At 43.8% G+C, this 20,687-nt stretch overlaps 4 protein-coding genes across 5 annotated transcripts; 2 read left to right on the top strand and 2 right to left on the bottom strand.

Annotated features, from left to right (window-relative positions):
• Positions 1–254: 254 nt before the first annotated feature.
• Positions 255–4,206, bottom strand: LOC120661292 (flap endonuclease GEN-like 1). Its single transcript, XM_039940104.1, has 8 exons — positions 3,842–4,206; positions 3,325–3,519; positions 2,796–2,966; positions 2,523–2,704; positions 2,189–2,435; positions 1,918–2,050; positions 1,241–1,746; positions 255–759 (listed from the first exon to the last, which is right to left on the bottom strand). Exons 1-8 carry the CDS (start codon positions 4,043–4,045, stop codon positions 496–498), a joined length of 1,902 nt encoding a protein of 633 aa, XP_039796038.1. The 5' UTR covers positions 4,046–4,206; the 3' UTR covers positions 255–495.
• A 642-nt stretch (positions 4,207–4,848) lies between these two features.
• LOC120661291 (SPX domain-containing membrane protein OsI_32082-like) lies at positions 4,849–9,346 on the top strand. The gene is given in 11 exon segments (XM_039940103.1): positions 4,849–5,862; positions 6,064–6,136; positions 6,363–6,483; positions 6,593–6,695; positions 6,698–6,903; positions 6,995–7,102; positions 7,202–7,656; positions 7,762–8,075; positions 8,184–8,347; positions 8,470–8,660; positions 8,755–9,346. Coding segments are annotated over 11 exon segments (2,181 nt in total). The 5' UTR covers positions 4,849–5,798; the 3' UTR covers positions 9,137–9,346.
• A 503-nt stretch (positions 9,347–9,849) lies between these two features.
• LOC120661289 (ATPase GET3A-like) lies at positions 9,850–15,664 on the top strand. Of its 2 annotated transcripts, none has more exons than XM_039940101.1 (7): positions 9,850–10,256; positions 12,517–12,638; positions 12,983–13,133; positions 13,589–13,699; positions 14,608–14,746; positions 14,966–15,081; positions 15,159–15,664. In XM_039940101.1, the coding sequence occupies exons 1-7, from the start codon at positions 9,981–9,983 to the stop codon at positions 15,333–15,335; spliced, it is 1,092 nt and encodes a 363-aa protein (XP_039796035.1). In that variant the 5' UTR covers positions 9,850–9,980; the 3' UTR covers positions 15,336–15,664. The 2 variants fall into 2 exon arrangements, with proteins under 2 accessions (XP_039796035.1, XP_039796036.1); XM_039940102.1 differs by lacking the exon at positions 9,850–10,256 and adding an exon at positions 10,362–10,452.
• Positions 15,665–16,096: 432 nt separating this feature from the next.
• On the bottom strand, positions 16,097–19,943 carry LOC120661288 (hydroxymethylglutaryl-CoA synthase-like). The gene is made up of 12 exons (XM_039940100.1): positions 19,515–19,943; positions 18,923–19,029; positions 18,565–18,697; positions 18,253–18,396; positions 17,985–18,143; positions 17,749–17,822; positions 17,574–17,649; positions 17,391–17,446; positions 17,105–17,192; positions 16,881–17,021; positions 16,645–16,794; positions 16,097–16,540 (listed from the first exon to the last, which is right to left on the bottom strand). The coding sequence occupies exons 1-12, from the start codon at positions 19,581–19,583 to the stop codon at positions 16,322–16,324; spliced, it is 1,416 nt and encodes a 471-aa protein (XP_039796034.1). The 5' UTR covers positions 19,584–19,943; the 3' UTR covers positions 16,097–16,321.
• Between the last annotated feature and the right edge of the window lie 744 nt (positions 19,944–20,687).

The raw sequence follows: 20,687 nt of genomic DNA, 5'->3' as shown, positions 1-20,687 counted from the left end.
ATATGAGTTTGCCCTTTTATGACCCGAGCCTAGATTATCTAGAATAAAATTTAAGGTCATTTACCACCCTACTTGCACTAGCGTCATCTGAGTATGCACCTCATGATTTTCATGTTGCCAGATCATATCGTAACGAAGGACAAAGGTTGATCCAACGGATTACGGTAAAATGACATCAAAGTGTGTCAGCTGGCATATCCTGAAGGCAAAGATCGAGTCTAGCTGCTGCAGGCAACCCTTGGCAGAACGGCAGGTGAATCCAGAAACACTAAAAATATGCAAAACAGTGGGAAAATCTTTATCTACAAGAGACTAGGTTCAAATGATCAAATCTGAACTAAGACCTGTTTCACTCGGACCAAGATCATACTTGCTCCCTGTACAAAATGGGCCGCGAAATCTACAGCGGTCAATAGGTTAAGGCGTTCTCTGGGCCATCTACAGGCTACAACAGTGGCAGCAAGATTACAATGCTAACCAAAGTCAGGCTAGTCGTCAGTCGAAGTGGAGGCGGCGTCGAGTAGACTTCAGCAGGCCGTTGTTGGGGTCTCTGTCCGAGGCTTTTCTTGAGCCTTCCTTAGATGCTTCGCCTTCTCCAACAGGCTTCTTCCCGGATTCGATGCTCAGCCCTTTCTTCGAGCGCCGGTAGAACTCTGTGATGCTAAGCTGGACTCCACTAGGCCTTGGACCTTTAGGTGTTTCGAACGCACTTGTGCTTGATTTGGATTTCCGTGATCTTGATTTTGCTTCTTTCAGTCTCTGCACCAATTAAACTCATGTGTTAGCTGCGGTAAGCAACATCATTGCATTTGATGTTTTCTTGAATAGTCGGAAATAAATGTAAAATGCTCAGGTATAACCAAACTACACTAAATACAAACATCACAATTCAGGGCCTAACTCGCAATCCATATACATGCATTAACCTAAATTAATGTGTGCTTAAATATTACTGGCATCACTACTGACCTACCTAGATGCATCAGAACTTCAGAAGTAGTGTTATGCCACAACATAAATCTAAGAGATCCATGTGGGTAGAATTTTGGTGGTAAAGCATAAACATACACGAAATTAAATGCAAAAAAGATTTAACTGAAATTTAGGTGTATGTTTTAGGATAAATTTTGACCTCTTCACAAGAAAATTAATGCTAGAACAATAACTCTTAAATTAAAATAGCCCTGCAAGTGTCATGCATATTTTCAATATCATAGCAAAGGAAGCAACCATTGCCCACCTGCTGTTCCTGAAACCTTGCCGTTTCTTTAGGAAATGCTGAACTGACAAGTTGAATATCTTCGTCAGTCAACAGAAAGCAGCAGCCATCATCAGTAAGCACTTGTGGAACATCAGGCTCATCTAATAACTCAGAAGACTCACAAACCACTGCATCCTCCTCATCTTCATCCAACACCACTACCTCGCTACTCGTCTCTCCCTCTGCTACTGGCTTCTTGCTAGATATACTAGAATTCATACCCCAAGTACCTCTCTTCCATTTCACCAAGTAATAAGGGTGACCATGCCTTATTTTAATCCGTTGAATTGAATCAAATTCATATTGATCATAAAGAAGCAATGATGTAGATGGAGATGATGCCACCTCACGTAAATATATGGTTGACAACATAGGAAGCATCCTTTGTCGAATATAAGATGGCTCCCAATTTTGACTATAAGTTAAGAAGTCAACCAAAGCTTCAACATCAGGTTTATTCCAACTTAGCAAAGGAACACCCTTTTCTGCAAACAGGACAAAATTTTAGTTGAAGTATACCAACAAGGGCTACATGTCATGAACACTGTTAATGAGTTTTTCAGAAACTTGACCGAAGAAAAAATACAACACGATAAGCATGTAAGCAAGCAGAACTTCTTTTTAAAATATTTTGTGCCATATTTATTTTTCTGTACCTTTATCCAAATTGTCATCGCTTAAATACAATTTAATGATCTCCTCATTTGGGAAATTTGTCTCAGCAGCTATTCTTCTGCAGACCTTGATTTGCCAATTTTCATGTTTTCTCTGTTCCTTTAGATCACGTGCCTAACAGTCATAACAAAGATACAATTAATATAGTGATAATTATTCGTCACAAACCATTCAAGGGCAAAAGAGCAGGCAAAACATATTGAGGCATCATAAGTAAGAATATTTGGATAATCAAATGAGTACAAAGCCTACCTTTTCACAACTAGGGCATTCACATTTGAATCCAGCTAGTTTTTCCATGCAATTCTCTAAGGCATCCACCAAGCAATAATTGCACCCAACCTTGCTATGATTTTTCTTACTGCCTGGGTGACCACAATGTGAGCAGTGCGGCGATTTCACAATTGAGCCTTTTGTGGATGATGATGGGAGATCATTGATTTGTGGATTGTCCAATCCTTCTAGGAATGGATACACACCTCTACCAATTTCACGTAACCTGGAGAGGTATAAATGAGATGACTAGCTTCAGGAATGTAGAGATTATTCTGCCAGCAAATATACCAGAATAATGTATGACACATACTTATCCAAAATTTCAACTTCATCAAATAACTGCACAAACCGAAGTGCAGTCTCAAGACCGAAACCAGGTACCCCATGCAAATCATGGTCGCTACCAATAAGAAGTGCCATGGCTACCATTTGTTTCCTCTTCAATCCAAGGCCAGCCTCAATGTCTGCTATGTTGTAGCACTCAAAAGGTTCCTGCACAAAAGCTGACGGTCATGATACCATTGCCCATGTAAAAGGAAACAAATCTTCTGCGATGGGCGAAGATCTAGAGTAGACTCCTTACCTTACAATTCGATTTGAGGACCTTAATGACAGTCTTAGCTCCAAAGAGGAACGCATCACTGTCTGCAGTGATGCAAGCATCTACATGACCTTCATTATTCAACTGAGCGCAAAGGGCTTCAGCTTCTCCTTTTGCCCATAATACAGGCATTCCGAGGTATTCAAGCAGTTCCTAAAAATTAAAGAAAAATAACCAAAGTTACCGACAAGGTATATACTGATGTGAGGCGGCAGCATATCCGTCTAAACCATAACCTATCACCGTTATGAATTCTATTCAATCCAACGGATCAACATAAGCATAGTGACACTTATTACTGGTCAAATGTAGGAGATTTTTGGTAAGATTTCAGATGCAATCTAGCAAGAAGACACAAATGGATGGTAGCGGGTTGCGGTGTCGATTAGGAGGCTACAGTCGTTGCTCAATCTCCTGAGCAGTTAAACGAGCCAGATGTACCGCAACCGCAAGTGAATTGAATCGAAGAATGCGCAAAGGAGTACAACAGTACTGAAATACGGGAACTCACCACGCACTCCTCAACGCATCGCGTGAAGGCAGCATTCTTCCCTTTGACTGGTGTGGCAGCCCCGCTGGACTCCGCCTCTGTGCTCGGCAATGCGGCCAGGTCCATCCCGGAGCCCCTGAAGAAGCGCGCAGCCCTGGCCTGCGACTTGAGCGGCGACGGCTGGCCGTCCACTACGAACACGGGGAATGCGCCCATCTGCAGCAGTTGTAGAGACAAACCCAAGGAAATGGTGAATCCGACTCGCAAGATAGATAACCCGAATAGTAAAAAAAATCTTCCGGTTCAGAAAAACATCGGGGAACTAAGCAGCACATACAGTAATAACCCCAGCAAGGTTAAATCTTGGACACGCAGCAACTACAGAATGCAGGATAGCACGAGGGAATAACAGGACGCTATACGCCGGGAGAGATCAAGCGACGGGGTGAGGAAAAGGAGCCATAGACAACTAGGGGAGAACGGGTAACGAGCGAAGGAAGCGGAGGGATGGGAGGGAACCAGACCAGCCGAAACGGACCTTTGCGAAGAGGGAGAGGGTGCGGAAGAAGGTGTTCCGGAGGTGCGGCTTCCTCGCCCCCGGCGAGCGCGCCCGGATGGCTGTGCTGTGGGAGACGACCCAGAAGGAGAGGTCGACGGCGACGCGGCGGCCGCGGAGGTACCCCGCGCCCTCGTGCCGCGCGTAGGGCTTCAGGAGGTCCCAGAAGCTGCCCCCCACGCCCATCCCTCCCTCTCTCTCTCTCTCTCTCTCCCCGCCGCCGCCGGCGTCGGGCTCGGCCGTGGCCCGTGGCGGAGGTTGAATTCCCAGGGTGGGGGGAGTCGCGCCCGGCCGCCGGTGCTCGTGCGGGACTCGCACGGGCGGATGCTACTGGGCTGCCTCGTGCCGCTGCGGCGCGTTCTCCGGGTCTCTCCCGTTAACCAGTGGGCCCGTCGTGCCGATGCAGGTGGGCCTCTGGCCGTTTTCTTCCCTCCCTCACTTCTCTTTCCTTTTTTTTCTTTTTTGCTTTTTTCTTTTTGGAGATTGGCCCTGTTTAGTTTTAAAAAAAATTTATACAGTATCCATCATATAAAATTTTTGGACACATGCATGGAGTATTAAATATAGTTAAAAAAATAATTAATTACACAGTCTAGCTGATTAGCACGAGCTGAATCTTTTAAATCTAATTAGTCTATAATTAGATATTATATACCAAGTAACAACGAAATATGCTATAGTACCAAAATCCAAACTTTTTCACCAACTAAATGCATCCATAGAGCATTCTTGTGTTCAGATGACGCCTGACGGCGACAAGATGGAGCGTCGGGTCTGTTCGCTGAAGAACTGGAAGCGATCGCGTTGGGTTTCGGCGCGAACGGCACGTACGTCCTCCTTTTCTTTCTCCCTCTCTGGAACCGGCCCCCTTGCCTTCGTGTTCTGACTTCTGCAAATGGGAATGCTGAAAATTGAAATGAATTTCTTGCCAGGTATTGGGCTGGCAGCTGCACGCGCGCTAGCTAAAATATTCAGTTCGTGCCAGCTGGTAAGCGCTGAATGGACAACCGACCCGGGGAGTCCACCTGGATTTCTCTGTTTTGTTACCTTGGCCAGCAGTGTCGCTGCATTGCTTGCATGACTTGTGATCCTTTTTCAGGGAATGGAAGGGTTAAGCTTGCTCCAAGCTGAATATACAGACAGCACTGAATAAATAAGTCGCTGACTTTTGTTTTTTTCCTTTTAAAACGCTCTATTCTCTGAAGTCAACTCCAAAGGAATCTAAGTGTGTGGATAAGAGACATGGCTGTAATCCTCCACATTCCTATAGTTTACTCAAATTAAAAACTCTAAAGATGCATATATGCAATTCATTTTACAGCTTCCTGATGGTTGAAATTGCAAGATAGGTTTTGGCAGGCACTATACTTTCACCTGTAATGAAGAGGCTCTGCTATCCTTAGAAGAACTTGTGAAGTATGTACTATGTTGTTACTATACTATTGCCAGTATGCACGTGTTCGGATACTACTGATGTTCTTGACGAAAACAAAGTTGAAAATGTGCTGTTACTGATGTTCTTGTTTTCTTTTGTTAGACTAGTATGATCGTTCAAGTTTGAAGCCAATATCAATATATAGTATGATGTTTGCATCTGTTGCCCTGTTGGGCATTCCAAGTTCATAATTCTTACAGACCTCCATAAAACAATAGGACAAAAGTCAAACATGGATATGCAAAATTTCCTTTTATTTCTGGGAAATCTGTCACTTTTATGTCCAGCTGTGCATATCGAGATTAATTCCCCATCTTGTTTCAACAAAGAATATGTACAGTTTATTTTTATTTGTGGGATAAAATATCTGTAATATCCAGCTCTGTTTACCAATATTATTTATTCCTCTTATTCCAGCAGCGATAAATTCAACCCTGATAAACACCATGCTAATTCAAATTTATGAAGTTCAACGCCCAAAGCAAAGCTATATAAGGCTGTTAGATGTTAGCGGAAGGCCCATCCATTTTACAACCATCCTGGTCTTCAACAATCACCAAGTTCCCAGGTGCTTCTTTCATTGTTATTTTCCGCAAGATATTCTGCTTTCTGTGCCTCATATTGAAAATCGTGTAGTTCTGTTCATGGATGATATTTGATTGGCTGATTTGTTAATATAAGCCGATGGCTCTCACTTTTCATCCTGATGCTTTTTTGTTGAGGAATTCGATCCTGAATTCCTGATATGTGCTTTTCTTTTTTCACGTAGGTCATGCACTAGGAAGAAAAATGGTCAACTTCTCCAAGAAACTGACAACAGATCAAATTCCAGGATGGGAGGAGTATGGACACTTGCCTCATATGTTTTGCTTTTTCCATTTTTTTAAATCGTATTTATCACAATTAGACCTTACATTGCAATTCACAAAAACTGATATGCTTTTGTCAGGAAGATGTTCTTCTGTCTGTGCTCTGTGGTCTAGTTATTTCATGATCCTAAGTGTAAACTGCTTAACTATCAGGTCTTTATTCTGATGACAAAGATGCACTTCATTTGCTATTTGTTAGGTACTACTTCAACTACAAGCTCTTGAAGGACAGAGTAAAAGATTACACAGAGCAGACAGAGGAAGGCAACCACGATCGCAGGCGTGTTTTGAAGGACTTCTCAAAGTTACTTGATGATGAGGTACATCAAAGTCTGGCCAGTAATTGTAAATAGTCATTTCAGTTAATAATGTATGGAATAAATTGCATGTCCATTTAGGATGATCTGATGGAGTACTTTCCCTTGTCAGATTGAAAAGGTTGTGCTGTTCATGATAGAACAGCAAGGACTGATTGCAGCAAGGCTTGAAGATTTAGGGAAGAAAAAGGCAAGACTTCAAGATTTACCATTTCTAAGGAGATATCTGAACTAAGAGAAGACTACAGGGAAGTTGGCCTGGATCTTGTAAAGCTCCTAAGATTTGTCGATATTAATGCCAATGCAGTCCGCAAGATACTGAAGAAATTCGATGAACGCTTGGGCTATAAATTTACAGATTATTATGTCAGCAGCAGATCAAACCACCCTTATTCTCAGCTTCAGCAGGTTTTCAAGCATGTGGTGAGTTACTTGCCAATATCTGTCTTATTGATTTCAATGTTATGCAGGTTGAAGTGTTGAACAAATGTTGCATTGCATTCTGAATTACTAGGGTATTGGAGCTGTTGTTGGAGCGTTGTCTCGCAACCTTGGCGATCTTGAGGAGCGTGAAGGAAGCTATCTGAATATCTATGACCAGCATCCACTGGCCATTCCAAAGGTCTCATCTTGTACTCCTATTGTCAGCACTCATTGCAACGAGTACTGGTGCAGTTCTTATGTGGTTAACAGTGATATTTTCATCTGGTGTTATCTGCAGGACCCTATTATCGATCTGATAAAGGCCACAGCTGACAAGCTGACGAACTCGACGAACTTCCTGCGGTTCTTGGGGCAGCACGCGCTTATCGCGCAAGTGGACACCACAGGTTCAGAGGTGGAACACATCGAGGAAGACAAGTACCATTTCATCTCCCTGGTGCTGAACCTGGTGAACACCTTCCTGTACATGGTCAACACCTACATCATCGTCCCGACCGCCGACGACTACGCCACCAGCCTCGGCGCCGCCGCGACGGTGTGCGGCGTTATCATTGGGTCCATGGCGGTCGCGCAGATCTTCTCCTCGGTGTACTTCAGCGCGTGGTCCAACCGGTCGTACTTCAGGCCGCTGCTGTTCAGCAGCGTTGTGCTGCTTATCGGCAATGTGCTGTACGCTCTGGCCTACGATCTTAACTCCCTGGCGATCCTCCTCGTCGGCCGGCTTCTGTGCGGGTACGTAGAATCAGTGCAAATATTTCTAATCCTTGTTCTGAACTCCAGCATGCACAGAGACAAACAAGTGACGGGTTCTGATACATTTTAACTGAATTCTTTCAGATTTGGATCTGCGAGAGCTGTGAACAGGAGGTACATCAGCGACTGTGTTCCTCCTAGGATCCGAATGCAGGCTTCTGCAGCATTCGTCAGTGCTAGTGCTCTTGGAATGGCCTGCGGTCCTGCGCTTGCCGGCGTGCTTCAGACAAACTTGAAGGTGTCTGTTTTCACTATCAACCAAGCCACCTTGCCTGGCTGGGTCATGGCGTTTGGGTGGTTCGTGTACCTGATCTGGCTGTGGATTTCGTTCAGAGAGCCAGCTCTTGATCCTGACGTGAAAGATTTCCATGAGGGTTCCTCTAGCAGCTCTAGTACAGGTAATCTCTCACAGAATGAACAAATGAGTGCATGCTGAATTTTCGTAATCTCTCTGCAATCTGCATTTTTTGGCCATCATTTACATAAGCACTACCCTTTTTCCACAGGACATTTGGATCAAGAAGAAATAGAGCAGGGCCTTGCGGAACAACTGATGCCCTCATACGAAGATGACCGGACCAGTCAGGGTGCAAGATTGTCTGCACCGTCAGCTCTTAGGCCGGCTTCTTCGGTTGTTTCAGCTTACAGGTTACTCACACCGTCAGTGAAGGTTCGGCGCGTGACCATGCTTGACATTGCTCTGATCCATCACCAAACATGTATCATTCGTTTTTTCCGCTTGCCTGTTCCTGAAGGGAAGAGCACCTGATGACTGTTGCTTGCATGTCGCAGGTCCAGCTGCTGATCTACTTCATGCTGAAATACGCGATGGAGATCCTGCTGTCGGAGTCGAGCGTGGTGACCAGCTACTACTTCGGCTGGAACACCAGCACCATCGCCGTGTTCCTCGCCATCCTGGGGCTCACCGTCCTGCCCGTCAACGCCATCGTCGGCACCTACATCAGCAACATGTTCGAGGACAGGTAGGTATCGTCCGTCCTCTCCTCAGGTAACCAGATGATGATCAGGATGATTTCTTCTTCTTTTTGACGGGCTGCTGCTTGCTCCGGCCTGCAGGCAAATCCTGGTGGCGTCGGAGGTGGTGCTGCTGGCGGGTGTCCTGCTGAGCTTCCGCGTGGCGGGCACGCCGTACACGGCGGCGCAGTACGTGTGCTCGGCGCTGCTGACGTTCGTGTCGGCGGAGGTGCTGGAGGGCGTGAACCTGTCGCTGCTGTCGCAGGTGATGTCGTCGCGGCTGTCGCGCGGCACGTACAACGGCGGCCTACTGTCGACGGAGGCCGGCACGCTGGCGCGGGTGGCGGCGGACGGCACCATCACGCTGGCCGGCGGGCTCCTCGGCCGGGCGGCGCTCCTCAACGCCACGCTGCTGCCGTCCCTGCTCATCTGCCTCGCCTCCATCGCCGCCACCGTCTCCACCTACAACTCGCTCTTCTACTAGTACTAGCTAGCCGGTCGGCTTGGCTGGCGTGAGGCCGCGTCGGAACGTGGTTCCTTCCAGTGGCGGACCGGTCACGGTTCACGGGTGTGTTTTCTAGCGCGTGCGCTACTGTTGTGCGTTGAGTTTTTTTTTTTTAAAATCAGGTTGTGCATTGAGACGAGAGAGAGGGAGAGGCGTGACACGTTTGTGAGATTTTAATCAGCTCCGGGTGATTTTGTTCGGTTGACCATCTCTAATCGAACTACACTAGCACATGAGCCGGGGAACATATTTAAATCACGTGTGCGGTGGGGGAGTCGAGAGGAGTATATGTATACTAGAGAAGATGCATCAAAATACTCAACTCGTGACTTTACTCTTGAAATTTGAAATGAGTGAGTTGGCTCGATTTGAAATAATAATAGGGCGCACCACGCTTACGAAAGTTTTTTCAGACTAGAAACATAACAGTTGCCAAGGTAGGACAACAAAGAGTATTTGACACTAACAAAATTATGTACAAAGTACACTTAAAACCGTAGTTCAAAGTAGCACTTTATATGCAAAGGTAAAAGCATAGAGGAGGCAACTCAATCCATTTTAAAGTTAAAAAGGATCCTAGTTCAAAATTGCACTTCAATTTAAATTTTACAAATAATGAATGTTCTATCAAAACCCAACGTACCGAGGTGAAATGAAAGATGAAAACGTCCAGAAGAGGGAAGGTATTTTCCACCTAGACAATTCCCGTACCACCTCTGCGCCACCACGCCCACGCGCCACCGCCGTCTGCCTCCTCTCCCCACTCTTCCAGATCTCATCCCCCTCCTCTCGCCCACCTCGATCACACCGCGGGTATCGGAGCATGGCGTCAGCGGCGGTGGTGGACGCCGGCGACGCGCCGGAGCCCACGGTGCAGAACCTCCTCGACCAGGACACCCTCAAGTGGGTCTTCGTCGGGGGCAAGGGCGGCGTCGGCAAGACCACCTGCAGCTCCATCCTCTCCGTCCTCCTCGCCTCCGTCCGCCAGTCCGTGCTCGTCATCTCCACCGACCCCGCGCACAACCTCAGCGACGCCTTCCAGCAGCGCTTCACCAAATTCCCCACCCTCGTCCGCGGATTCACCAACCTCTACGCCATGGTAAGCGCCGAAAACAGGATGAAATTCTTCCGTGTCCCCCCCGCCTTACGTTTCCAATCCACACTCTTGTCGCCGGGTTGTCGTGGCTTGACTTGATTCCACCCAATTCGGTGGTGTTTGTGAGGATTGGATGGGCAGGCTGCGTGTCCTGGTGATTGGCTGGGAAAGTTGCTTCACAGAATTTCCGGAGGTGGAGGTTGGTAAGGTTGTATGGAAGAGGAGAAACGGTACGCAAGTAGAAAAGCCTCATTGAGTTTCTATGTATGGAAGAGCTAGGCATTTACTACCTTGACCGGGCAATACCGACAGCAAAGTTACCAGTTCGGGGTTGGCTTGGGTTTGTACTGGTACTTTGTGGCATGTGCTGGTACCATGTTCATTAACCTTCCCAAATGGTCATTAGGCTTCTGCTTGATAATATGGCTGTCATCATTATTTGTTGCGTTCATGATGGAAGTTGAAGATTAGTGGGCTGACTTGTAGAGATGTGCTACTACCAGGTCTTTTGTAAATTTTCTTTTGTCTATGCCAAGCAGAGGCTAATAAGAAATTAGGTGATTGGCTTTGGAGAAAAAAGAATGCCCATTCTATTGAAATTTGATTTAAATCATGTCCCATTTGGGTAGTAAAAAACTCGTAAGGTGGCCCGCGCTAATAGCGTGGGTAGCTAGTTTTTCTTTAATTCTTTTAAAAAAATTACATTGACAAAAGAGATGTATTTTATAATTTATTTACCTCTCGTTTGCTTTTTTTGAATACTACTAGTAGCTTTCTATGCATAGGAGTTCATATCAATCATCAATTTTTATGTTGCTTTGTTCTATATTATAGTTGCATATTTTAGTTCTTTAACCTGGAAAATCTAAATTTGAGGATTCAATTTAATTTTGGGTCACCTTGAATACAGATGCCTACTGTACATATTTGTATTTATATAAAGTTTTTATAAGTAGTTATGAAATATATTTATATGTATGTGTTAGTTATGTTTGCCAATAATATGTAACTTAGATGTTGGAGTTCGATTTGTATCTTGCAATATTTTGATTATTACTCTTGAGTTAGATTGAACCGTTAGAACTTCATAAAATTCAACGGTGCAAATTTTTTTTAGATTAATGTAGAAATTTCTAGACCCTCTCGATGAACATGGTGGCTTCTTTTAACACTCGCTTAATGATATAATAGATTTTTGTTACTTTTAATTTTTAATTTAGCTATTGGGCTAATATTAATTTTTTGTGGAGTGCTAATGCTAATTGCCTATTTAGTAATTGTATTCAACATGGACTCTTTGGTTAAGTCCTAATTTCCTTATTTTTTAATTCCAAATTAAGCTATTTACTAATCATATTCGGCATGGACTCTTTGTCATGTCCTCATTTTTCTTAATTTTTTAAATTCAAAATTATCTATTTATTAATCGTACTTGATATGGAATCTTGAGTTAGTTTGAGCTGTTAGATCTTCATAAAATCCAACGGTGCAAATTCTTCTCTTTTTTAGATTAACGTAGAAATTTCTAGACCCTCTCGATGAACATGATGGCTTCTTTTAACACTCTCTTAATAATATATTAGAATTTTATACTTTTAATTTTTAGTTTTGCTATTCGGCTAATATTATTTTTTTGTCAAGTGCTAATGCTAATTTTTTTAATTTTATAATTTTGAATTCGCCTATTTAGTAATTGTATTCAACATGAACTCTTTGATTAAGCCCTAATTTCTTTATTTTTTTTAATTCTGAATTAAGTCCTAATTTTCTTATTTTTTTATTTAAATCCGAAATTAGCTATTTATTAATTGTATTTGATATGAACTCTTGAGTTAGTTTGAACCGTTAGATCTTCATAAAATCTAACGGTGCAAATCTTTCTCTTTTTTAGATTAACGTGGGAATTTCTAGACCCTCTCGGCGAACGTGGTGGCTTCTTTTAACACTATTGTATTAAGATAATAGATACATCTATGACTAGGCACCAGATTTTAGAACTCCTTTTCTTATTCTTCATCCATCATGAGCATGATACTGATACTAAACCTTTCAATAAGATGCCTAGTCATTTATTTTTAGTGTTTCCATTAATTATAAATAAGTTAAAGCAGGCTTTATTTGTTATCATATGTTTTTTTAGAAAAACATTGATATGCTATTTTCATTATTTGACTCTTTATTTCAGAAGATGACTTGGCTCATTTTAGTAGAACCGGTATGCTTGTTCAAGTTCAACAACCTCATTTTAAAAATTTATTTGCAGGAAATTGATCCAAAGGTAGAAAATGACGATTTATCCAATGAAGGAATGGAGGGATTCCTTTCAGAACTGACAAATGCTATTCCAGGAGTAGATGAAGCTATGAGTTTTGCTGAAATGCTAAAGTAAGGTTTTGCTCAATTCTTATGTTTGTTGTTCTTATCATTATGACAGATTCCTTTCATTACCATCCATTTAGTAGTTCAGATACTACCATTTTGTAATTTCACCTTTTCGATGTCTCTCTGATATATCTAGGGAATTAGATTAATTGTTATTCAGAAAAGTGCTTTTAAGTAGTTCAGTTGCTACCTTTTTGTAATTTCACCTTTTCAATGTCCCCCTGATCTATCTTGGGAATTTGATTATTTTTTATTCAGAAAAGTGATTTTAACAATCTATGGGTGCTTTTGTATTTTTTTTAGATCCTAGCAGCTATTTGAATATGATATTTTCCTCCTTACTGCAGATTAGTCCAAACAATGGATTACTCTGTTGTAGTTTTTGATACTGCTCCTACAGGGCATACTTTACGGCTGCTGCAGTTCCCAGCAACCCTAGAAAAGGGTCTTGAGAAAATGATGGAGTTGAAAAATAGATTTGGCGGTCTGTTGAATCAGGTATTCTTTATACATTTCAAGTTACTGGAAAGATATAATTGAAGGTAACTCGTAGGGCATGTATTTAGATGTCAAGTTTTTGGGCTAATGTTGCTGTAATTTTCTAGGAAATGTGTTAATTTATCAATAATTTAACTATTGTTCTACTGTCTACGAAATTAGAAGAAAGTAACAAATAGAGGAAACCTGTGTTCTGAACAATAGAATCCGAAGCACCAAGCTTTCGATGAACTTTGACATCCCAAAGGGAACATTTTGTAAAAAGTTATACCCCCCCCCAAATAAAAAAAAGAAAGAAAGAACACACACAAAAAAAGTGACTTGACGCCATAGTATTTCTATTCATTTGAGCCGAATGGTAATATGTTTATGATGTAAACCCTCACATGTGCACAATTTTCTTTGAAGCTACCTAGACGCCAACCAGCTAATATAATCATGGATGCATTTGGCAGGCCAGTCGATTGTTTGGTCTTGGTGATGAAATAAACGAGGATGCAATGCTTGGGAGACTCGAGGGTATGAAGGACGTGATCGAGCAAGTGAACAAGCAATTTAAAGATCCGGTAAGGCTGTGAAGCTTTGCGAGAAGCATATATGTTCCTTTATGAGCTAACCAAATAGGCCATTTAATCTGGGATGTCAAGCATTAGTTATGAGTAAAATATAGTGGGAACATGCGTTCCAAGTGCCAACACATGACAAAGTCATGATAGAATTCATAATAATGCACTGGTGCTCAAGCTTTGATCAAATTCTTAATGAAGGGCATGGGTTTGAAACTGATTCACGATACATGCCCAGAACTCACAGTCAGTATGGTTACTATAGAGAGTAGTTTGAAACAGCACACTACTTTCTTGGTAAGCCACTCTAGGTTGACTTATTTACTTGATCAATTGAAGCGCACAAGAGCACTAGTGGTAAGTCACAGAATTCGCGGTCGATGCCTTGTCCCACGACTTGGGGATGCTGTCCCGATTCGAGGGTCGGGGTCAAACAGGGTCAGCATCTCATTCAAGGTTGGGTCGTGTCCCAGTTTTAGAGGTGTTGCAGCCCCATTGTTGGCGGAGTTCAATTTGGACAAGGAGGCTAAGGACAATGGATTGGTCTGCCTTTTGTTAGGCTATATGCTGAGTACGTGTGCCATGGCCTAAATGTACTCTTATATATTTTACTCTAATATGTTTGTACAGATTCACTTCTTCATTAGTAGCATGTGTATATAGTTTTTGTCTTTGCAAAGACGCATCGATCTGGATGAATCAGGGTCATGTTCCACATAATAATTTATCTTTCCATAGAGGTATACCCCCTTTATAAAGTATCAACCCTCGACCGTGGAACTTTGTGACTGTAGTGGATTGTTTTGATCATTCTCGATTGTCTCTTTGATAAATCTCTACATTATTTTAAATATTTAATCTGAAGATGATATACCCCCCTTCTGACTCCTCTTTTTCTTTTTTCTCAGGACTTGACAACTTTCGTGTGTGTTTGTATCCCTGAATTTCTTTCATTATATGAAACAGAAAGATTGGTGCAAGAATTGGCAAAGTTTGAGATTGATTCACACAATATTATTATCAACCAAGTTATCTTTGATGAAGAACGTAAGTACATACAATCACCTTATTTGTCAAATTTACTGGCGTGAAGCTTTCTTGGAAATTTAAATATGCCACTTCTAATTTAAATATTCTTCAAGCAAAGATGGCAGTCTATCTAAAAGACCTAGAGAATTTGTATTTCAAAAAGAAACTTCCTGAACACCGAACTGGACATTTTCAATCTTGTTGTTGGTTTAATGTACTCACTTTTATTGGTGGCAGCTGTTGAGTCAAAACTGCTAAAAGCACGAATAAAAATGCAACAGAAATATATTGATCAGTTCCATATGTTATATGATGACTTCAACATCACCAAGCTGCCCTTACTTTCAGAAGAGGTAAGTAATCTGGTAGACCACAGTGTTGCTTGTTCCAGTTTACAATGTGTGTAAGTGCTTGAAGATGCGTTTTCCAGGTTTGTGGTGTTCAAGCTTTGCAAAACTTTTCCGGGCACTTCCTTACACCATACAAGTCTGCTCTGAAAAGGGGCACTGTCGAGGAGCTGGAACAAAGAGTATCTATACTGAAATCTGCACTGCAAGAGGCTGAGTCAGAATTAGATAGGGTTAAGAAAGGGAAGCAGGCAGCATGATCCTCTCTTTTTCACGGGTAAGGTGTGTAAAACCTGACAGAAGCTATGAAGAAAGCAGAGTTGGAGAGAGACATCTCAAAGTTTTCGTGTCATTACACACTCTTGTTGATTTCACTTCATATTTCCTCAATCGACATCCTTAGATTTGTAATAGCAATCAGCAGAGAAGCGTATGATTAGCACGAGATATAGATACATTCTTTTTTGCCAGTTATTCAGGTATCTGACGATCGGTTCCAGAATTCATCCTCCTGGTACAGTTTGATCAAAGGATGTTATTTTCCAAGAAACTCTGCATTTGGCAGGTGCTAGTTTTTCTCGATGCATAATACTGAGTTTGCGTTTTGGAGTTTTTGAGAAATACTCTGGTTTTGGAAAACTAGGAGGTGGGTACAACAAAACATGTACTTTTAGCAAAAAATTGTAGCTTCGTTAAACTTCAGTGTTGCTTAATACTGTAACCTTGAGTTATGAAAATTTCACCAAGACCCCTTTCAGTTTATGGTAAAGCCAAACTTTGGCTTCATTTTAACTAAAGTTTCTCGATGCCAAGATTAGTAACAGCTGGCACGTCGGATTGTCATATCTGGCTGTTTGATTTTGTTAGCCCCTCGAGCACCCCCGGGCTCGCACGGCACAGCCACGTGCCCACGTCCGCATCACTTAGCCTTGTGCCGAAGCACCGAAGTGTCAGGCGCCCGATGCCCCGATACGGAATAATTTCGCAGCCAAACTTACAAGAACTCTAACCAGTGAGGCAGTGAACGAAAAAAAAAAACTAACTACAGAAACAAGGATGCCAAGACTTAATTCACCGGTCAGATTAAAAAAAATTACAAAAACTAGCTGATCTAGGAGAACAGCTGCAGAGAATAAATTATTTCAGAAACACGCTAGGCTGGAAATTCTAACCATAAGCATATGAGAGTGCAGAGCACGATGAGTCTATGAGCAACAAACAAGGCAGTAGAGTCCACGGCACACCACTAGTGGCCATTTGCGAAGCCGTTGCAGCACTTGGCTTTGCCACCGGTCGTTTCCTCTGCAGGCTTCTGGTCATAGAACCTCCGGTACATGGAGTCCACATGGGTCAGGTAAAACGTGCCAGGCGGCAGCAGGCTCGTGTCCCTGCTGGTCTCGAAATCCTTTGCACCGTACCGGTGCTCCATCAGCTTCAGGGTGTCAACAAACTTCTCGGGCAAGGTCTGTTTGCAGGAAGGAGAAAGTACGCCAGCATAGTGTCAAAATAAATACTGAAGGTGCATTGATCTATAAGCAGTGAACAACAAGCATGAATGGAAGGACTTACCTCATGCCTTGACTGAAGCTTCTCTGTGACACCAAGCACTGAAGTAATGTTTGATAAACTGAAGGGATGCTGGCCATTGTTTAGCCTCAACGAAAACATAGTGGATGTCAAGCCACTGCCGTAAGAGAACATCACGATTCTTTGTCCATCCTACAATAAAAGATGTAGCTGATTTTCAGCATCTAAGAATGATGATTACAAAACTATAGATAAAGAATTAAACATACAGGGCTCACCAGACTATCATGCTTGTTATATAGTACAGATGCCAATGCAGCATAAAGGGATGCAGTATACATGTTGCCAATTTGTTTGGGAAGCAGAGTCGATGGTTGAACTTTGATGTCATACAAGTGCTTCGCGACTTGTTGCGAGGTCTGGAAATTTGGCAAAAACAAAAAACTTCATTAGATTCTAAATTTATCACACAACGACAATTCTGCACGTAATGATAAAAGACCTTTTCCAAGTCGCGACTCTGGTAGCTCTCTTCACCAGTCAGATTAGAAAATGGCTGGAGTTTCTCTTTAGCATCATCATCAATAGAGCTGATAAAAAGTATAAAAACAGTCTAGTTCAGGAAAATTATCTTGGACTTAAAAAGTGTCAAATAACAAGAGTAACCTGTATGTAAAATTTGAAAGTTCTCCAGAACTGATTCCTATATACTGTTTGACCTAAGAAAAGCTTAAATTGGAACTCATCTGTTCTCAGAAAGGTTGCAAAACCCAAGAAAGAATGCAAACCTGCAGTTGCGCATGAAGTCATTGTAGTAAAGTCGAGCAAAACTCTTCTGCACGAGCTGTAACAAAGACAGGAGAGAATTAGGAAATCTTCCAAGGCCATGAAACTAGAAACAGCAAAAAAGAAAAGGAAAACTTTTGGAGCAGTTATTTCTTCATTAAAGCCCTCAGTTAATAAAATCTTACCTTGTTGTATGGAGAATGGAACACAAAATATTCTGCATCAGAAATCGAGAATGGTTTCCCCACAATCTTCTCGTATCTAGTTTTAGGAAATATAGTGGGTCAGCAGAAATCTTATACATTGAAAGAAAAATCTGGTTCACATTAAAAGGAAAGGAATAAAGTTGCAGCAGCTCACTTGTTGCAAAATTGTCTGTAGCATGAGTCTAGGGCCATCAAGTAGCATGTTTGGGATAGTTTACCATCAACAACCTGCAATGAATCTGCTGTTATAAGGAAATGCTGAACTCTTGGATAACCAGAACATGCCATTCAATAGAAGAAAAGAATTAGAATCATGAAGGGCATGTGCATGATCATGAAGGGCATGTGCATGTATATGAAAGTAGATAGTTTAGGGATCGAAAAACTAACCGGATATTCACTTGCAAGATCAGGCTTGTAGAAATCATAAACATGAGCCATGTGAGAAGCTCTATATTTGCTCTCAAATGAAATAGGTGCATTAGGACCAATGAGCATTGCAATTGCAGCCGCACCCCCAGTTGGACGAGCTGGCCCTTCAGCATAAACCTGATGGCAGTAGCACAAGATGACGATTTGTGATTGTGTGTTGCAGCAGAAACTAAAAGGAGCAACCAATCACGGTAGGCATGCTTAAAGGGAAGGTTGGATGACGAACCGCACTGTCTGTGCAAACGACAAGACCATAGCGTCCGTCCCAGGAGTTACTTTCAACCCAATTCACGCAATTCAGCAGGGCAGCAGTTCCACCGTAACAAGCATTGCTGGAGTCAACTCCTTCAATGTCAGTATTGCCACTTTTCTGCATTTTGTGAACAGAAGCCGACAAAAATTAACTTTCTGGGAGAACAAATAAGCAAGAGACTTTGGGACATTCTTACTAAACGATGTGGTTGAGCATAATGAATACATTATTTCTAGATATATGTGGATGAAACTTAGATGATTTTACTGAGTTGGGTGAACAAACCTCAAAAATTTGCATCAGCCAAGTTTTGATGGATTTACTTTTGTCTATAACCGTCTCACTTCCAACCTCCAAACGGCCAATAAGCTTTGGATCAACATTGTACTTTTTAAGTAGGGAATTGACAACGGTCAAACTGCAAGCGAATAGTTCTTTACTCATTATTCAAACCACAAATGGTAACCCATATCTAAAAGAGAAACTGCATACGACAAAGAATACTGATGATTGAGCAACTATATGAAAACCATCTCCATTACAACACAACGAAGGCATCAGAAAAGGAACATCCGTGGCATAGAAATATGTGACACCAGAGTCATGTTCGAGGCCAATAACATTTTTTTTAAAAAAGAAATACCTCATTGAGATGACATCCTCCACCTCACTGCAAAAGGCCATGCAATCTTGCCCAAGACCGATGGTGTACTTCCCTTTGCTCGCGCCGTCATGGGCCTCAAGCGCCTCCTGCGTTCAAAGGCACCATCTATGAGACTGCCGGATCAAAACATGCAACTGCCCGGATCTTCTCCTGTGCTACTTAAATTTTACACCCCTTTCCCGTTTTCTGCATGGATCTTCCGGGAGCAAACTCGCCAGGTCGTCCGGAGTTCCACAGATTCGAAACAATCCCAACAGCCGCATTTGTAACTACTGATTTGACCCGTCACCTGACCGAATCGAGCAGCAGCACTGCACTGAAACCACGAGAGGTTTAAGCTTTCGAGCTTCGACAGTAATCGGCGAGAATTCGACCCCTCCAGCTAAAGAGTAAAGACCCCCCCGTGGATTCCTAAAAAAACCCGAATCCTTCATCACAAAACCCCCCACACCGCAATGCGGGAAGGCATCGGAACCGCGGATCGGAGGCACCACCGCATCGACTCGACCCGCCCGTAGCGACGGAAAACGGTAACACGCGCAGCCGGGGCCCGGGGGGAGAAGAATTTCACCTGCTGCACGCAGGTGGGCGGGAAGTAGATGTCCATGGCGAGGATCCCGACATCCTTGCGGCCCGCCATCCCGCGCAGTCAAGCCGAGTGCCGCCCCGATCCCCTCGCTCCCTGAACCCGCGCTCGTGCGCTCCACCCGGACGGAGCGCGCGTGGGCTCTGTTCTGCTGCGGCCGGCGGCGGCGGCGGAGGAGGAGGACGACGACGCTGTCCTCGTGGATTCCGGACGGCTCTGGCTGGCTGCGTTTCGGGGTGGGGGGGACGGGATGGGTGGATCTACGGCCTACGGGTATATATTTCTGGATGGATTTCCTCGGCGTCAGCGTCGGCGTGGTGGTGAGCTCGCGCGGCACGAGATGTTGGATCGCTGGGAGATTCCGGCACGGCACGTGAGGGGCGTGGACACGACAAGCGGCTCGAGGCGTGGGGCGCTGGGCCCGCCGGCTGCAGGGCCAGCTGGACTGGAGGAGGGCGGGGATCTCGGGGATCGGACGGCAGGCCGGGGATGCCGCGTGGGCTGCCGGGCTCCGGACCGCCTGGGCTGCTCCTCTGGCCCGGTCAGCGCAGTGGCCCCGCGATCGGGGGAGCAGCCCGGTAACGCTAGCGCGCTCTCGCGCGGGCCGTTCGCGCTCTGCCGAGGCGTGCGTGCACGCACGACTAGGGATGAAAACCGTAACCGAAAATCTCGTTTACCGCGGCTCGTTTTTGAGGTTTTACCGTTGTTTCAAAGAAAACGGAAACTAACCAAAGAAACGGAAATGATAACGGTAAAAAAAATACGGAAACAATTACGAAAACGATTTTACCTCTTTCCGATCGTTTCCGCGTTTTATCGTATTTCCCCGGTAATTTCCGCCGGTATTTTACCAGGAAACCTACCTGTCCGACAAGTACTCCCATTCTCCTAATCTCCCATCGAGCTCCCAAAGCCCAGCTCGGCCCATCTCTACTCCAGTCAAATAAATACTCTAACCATCCGTCACCCCATCCCAGAAGGCCAGAACCCTAGTCGACCACAGTCGGCGACTCCTCGATCCTCGTCTCCTCGAGACCTCGACGCTTCGACTTCGCCGCCAGCCCGCCGCCTACCTTGGCCTTGGCCAAGCGCCTCGTCTACCACCAGCTTCAGACTCCAGCAAATCGGCATCGATGGCGCCTACGACAACACGACGCC

Source organism: Panicum virgatum, chromosome 2N (assembly GCF_016808335.1).
Source record: "Panicum virgatum strain AP13 chromosome 2N, P.virgatum_v5, whole genome shotgun sequence".
Lineage (NCBI taxonomy): Eukaryota > Viridiplantae > Streptophyta > Magnoliopsida > Poales > Poaceae > Panicum > Panicum virgatum.
This window is presented reverse-complemented; position numbering and strand designations above follow the sequence as displayed.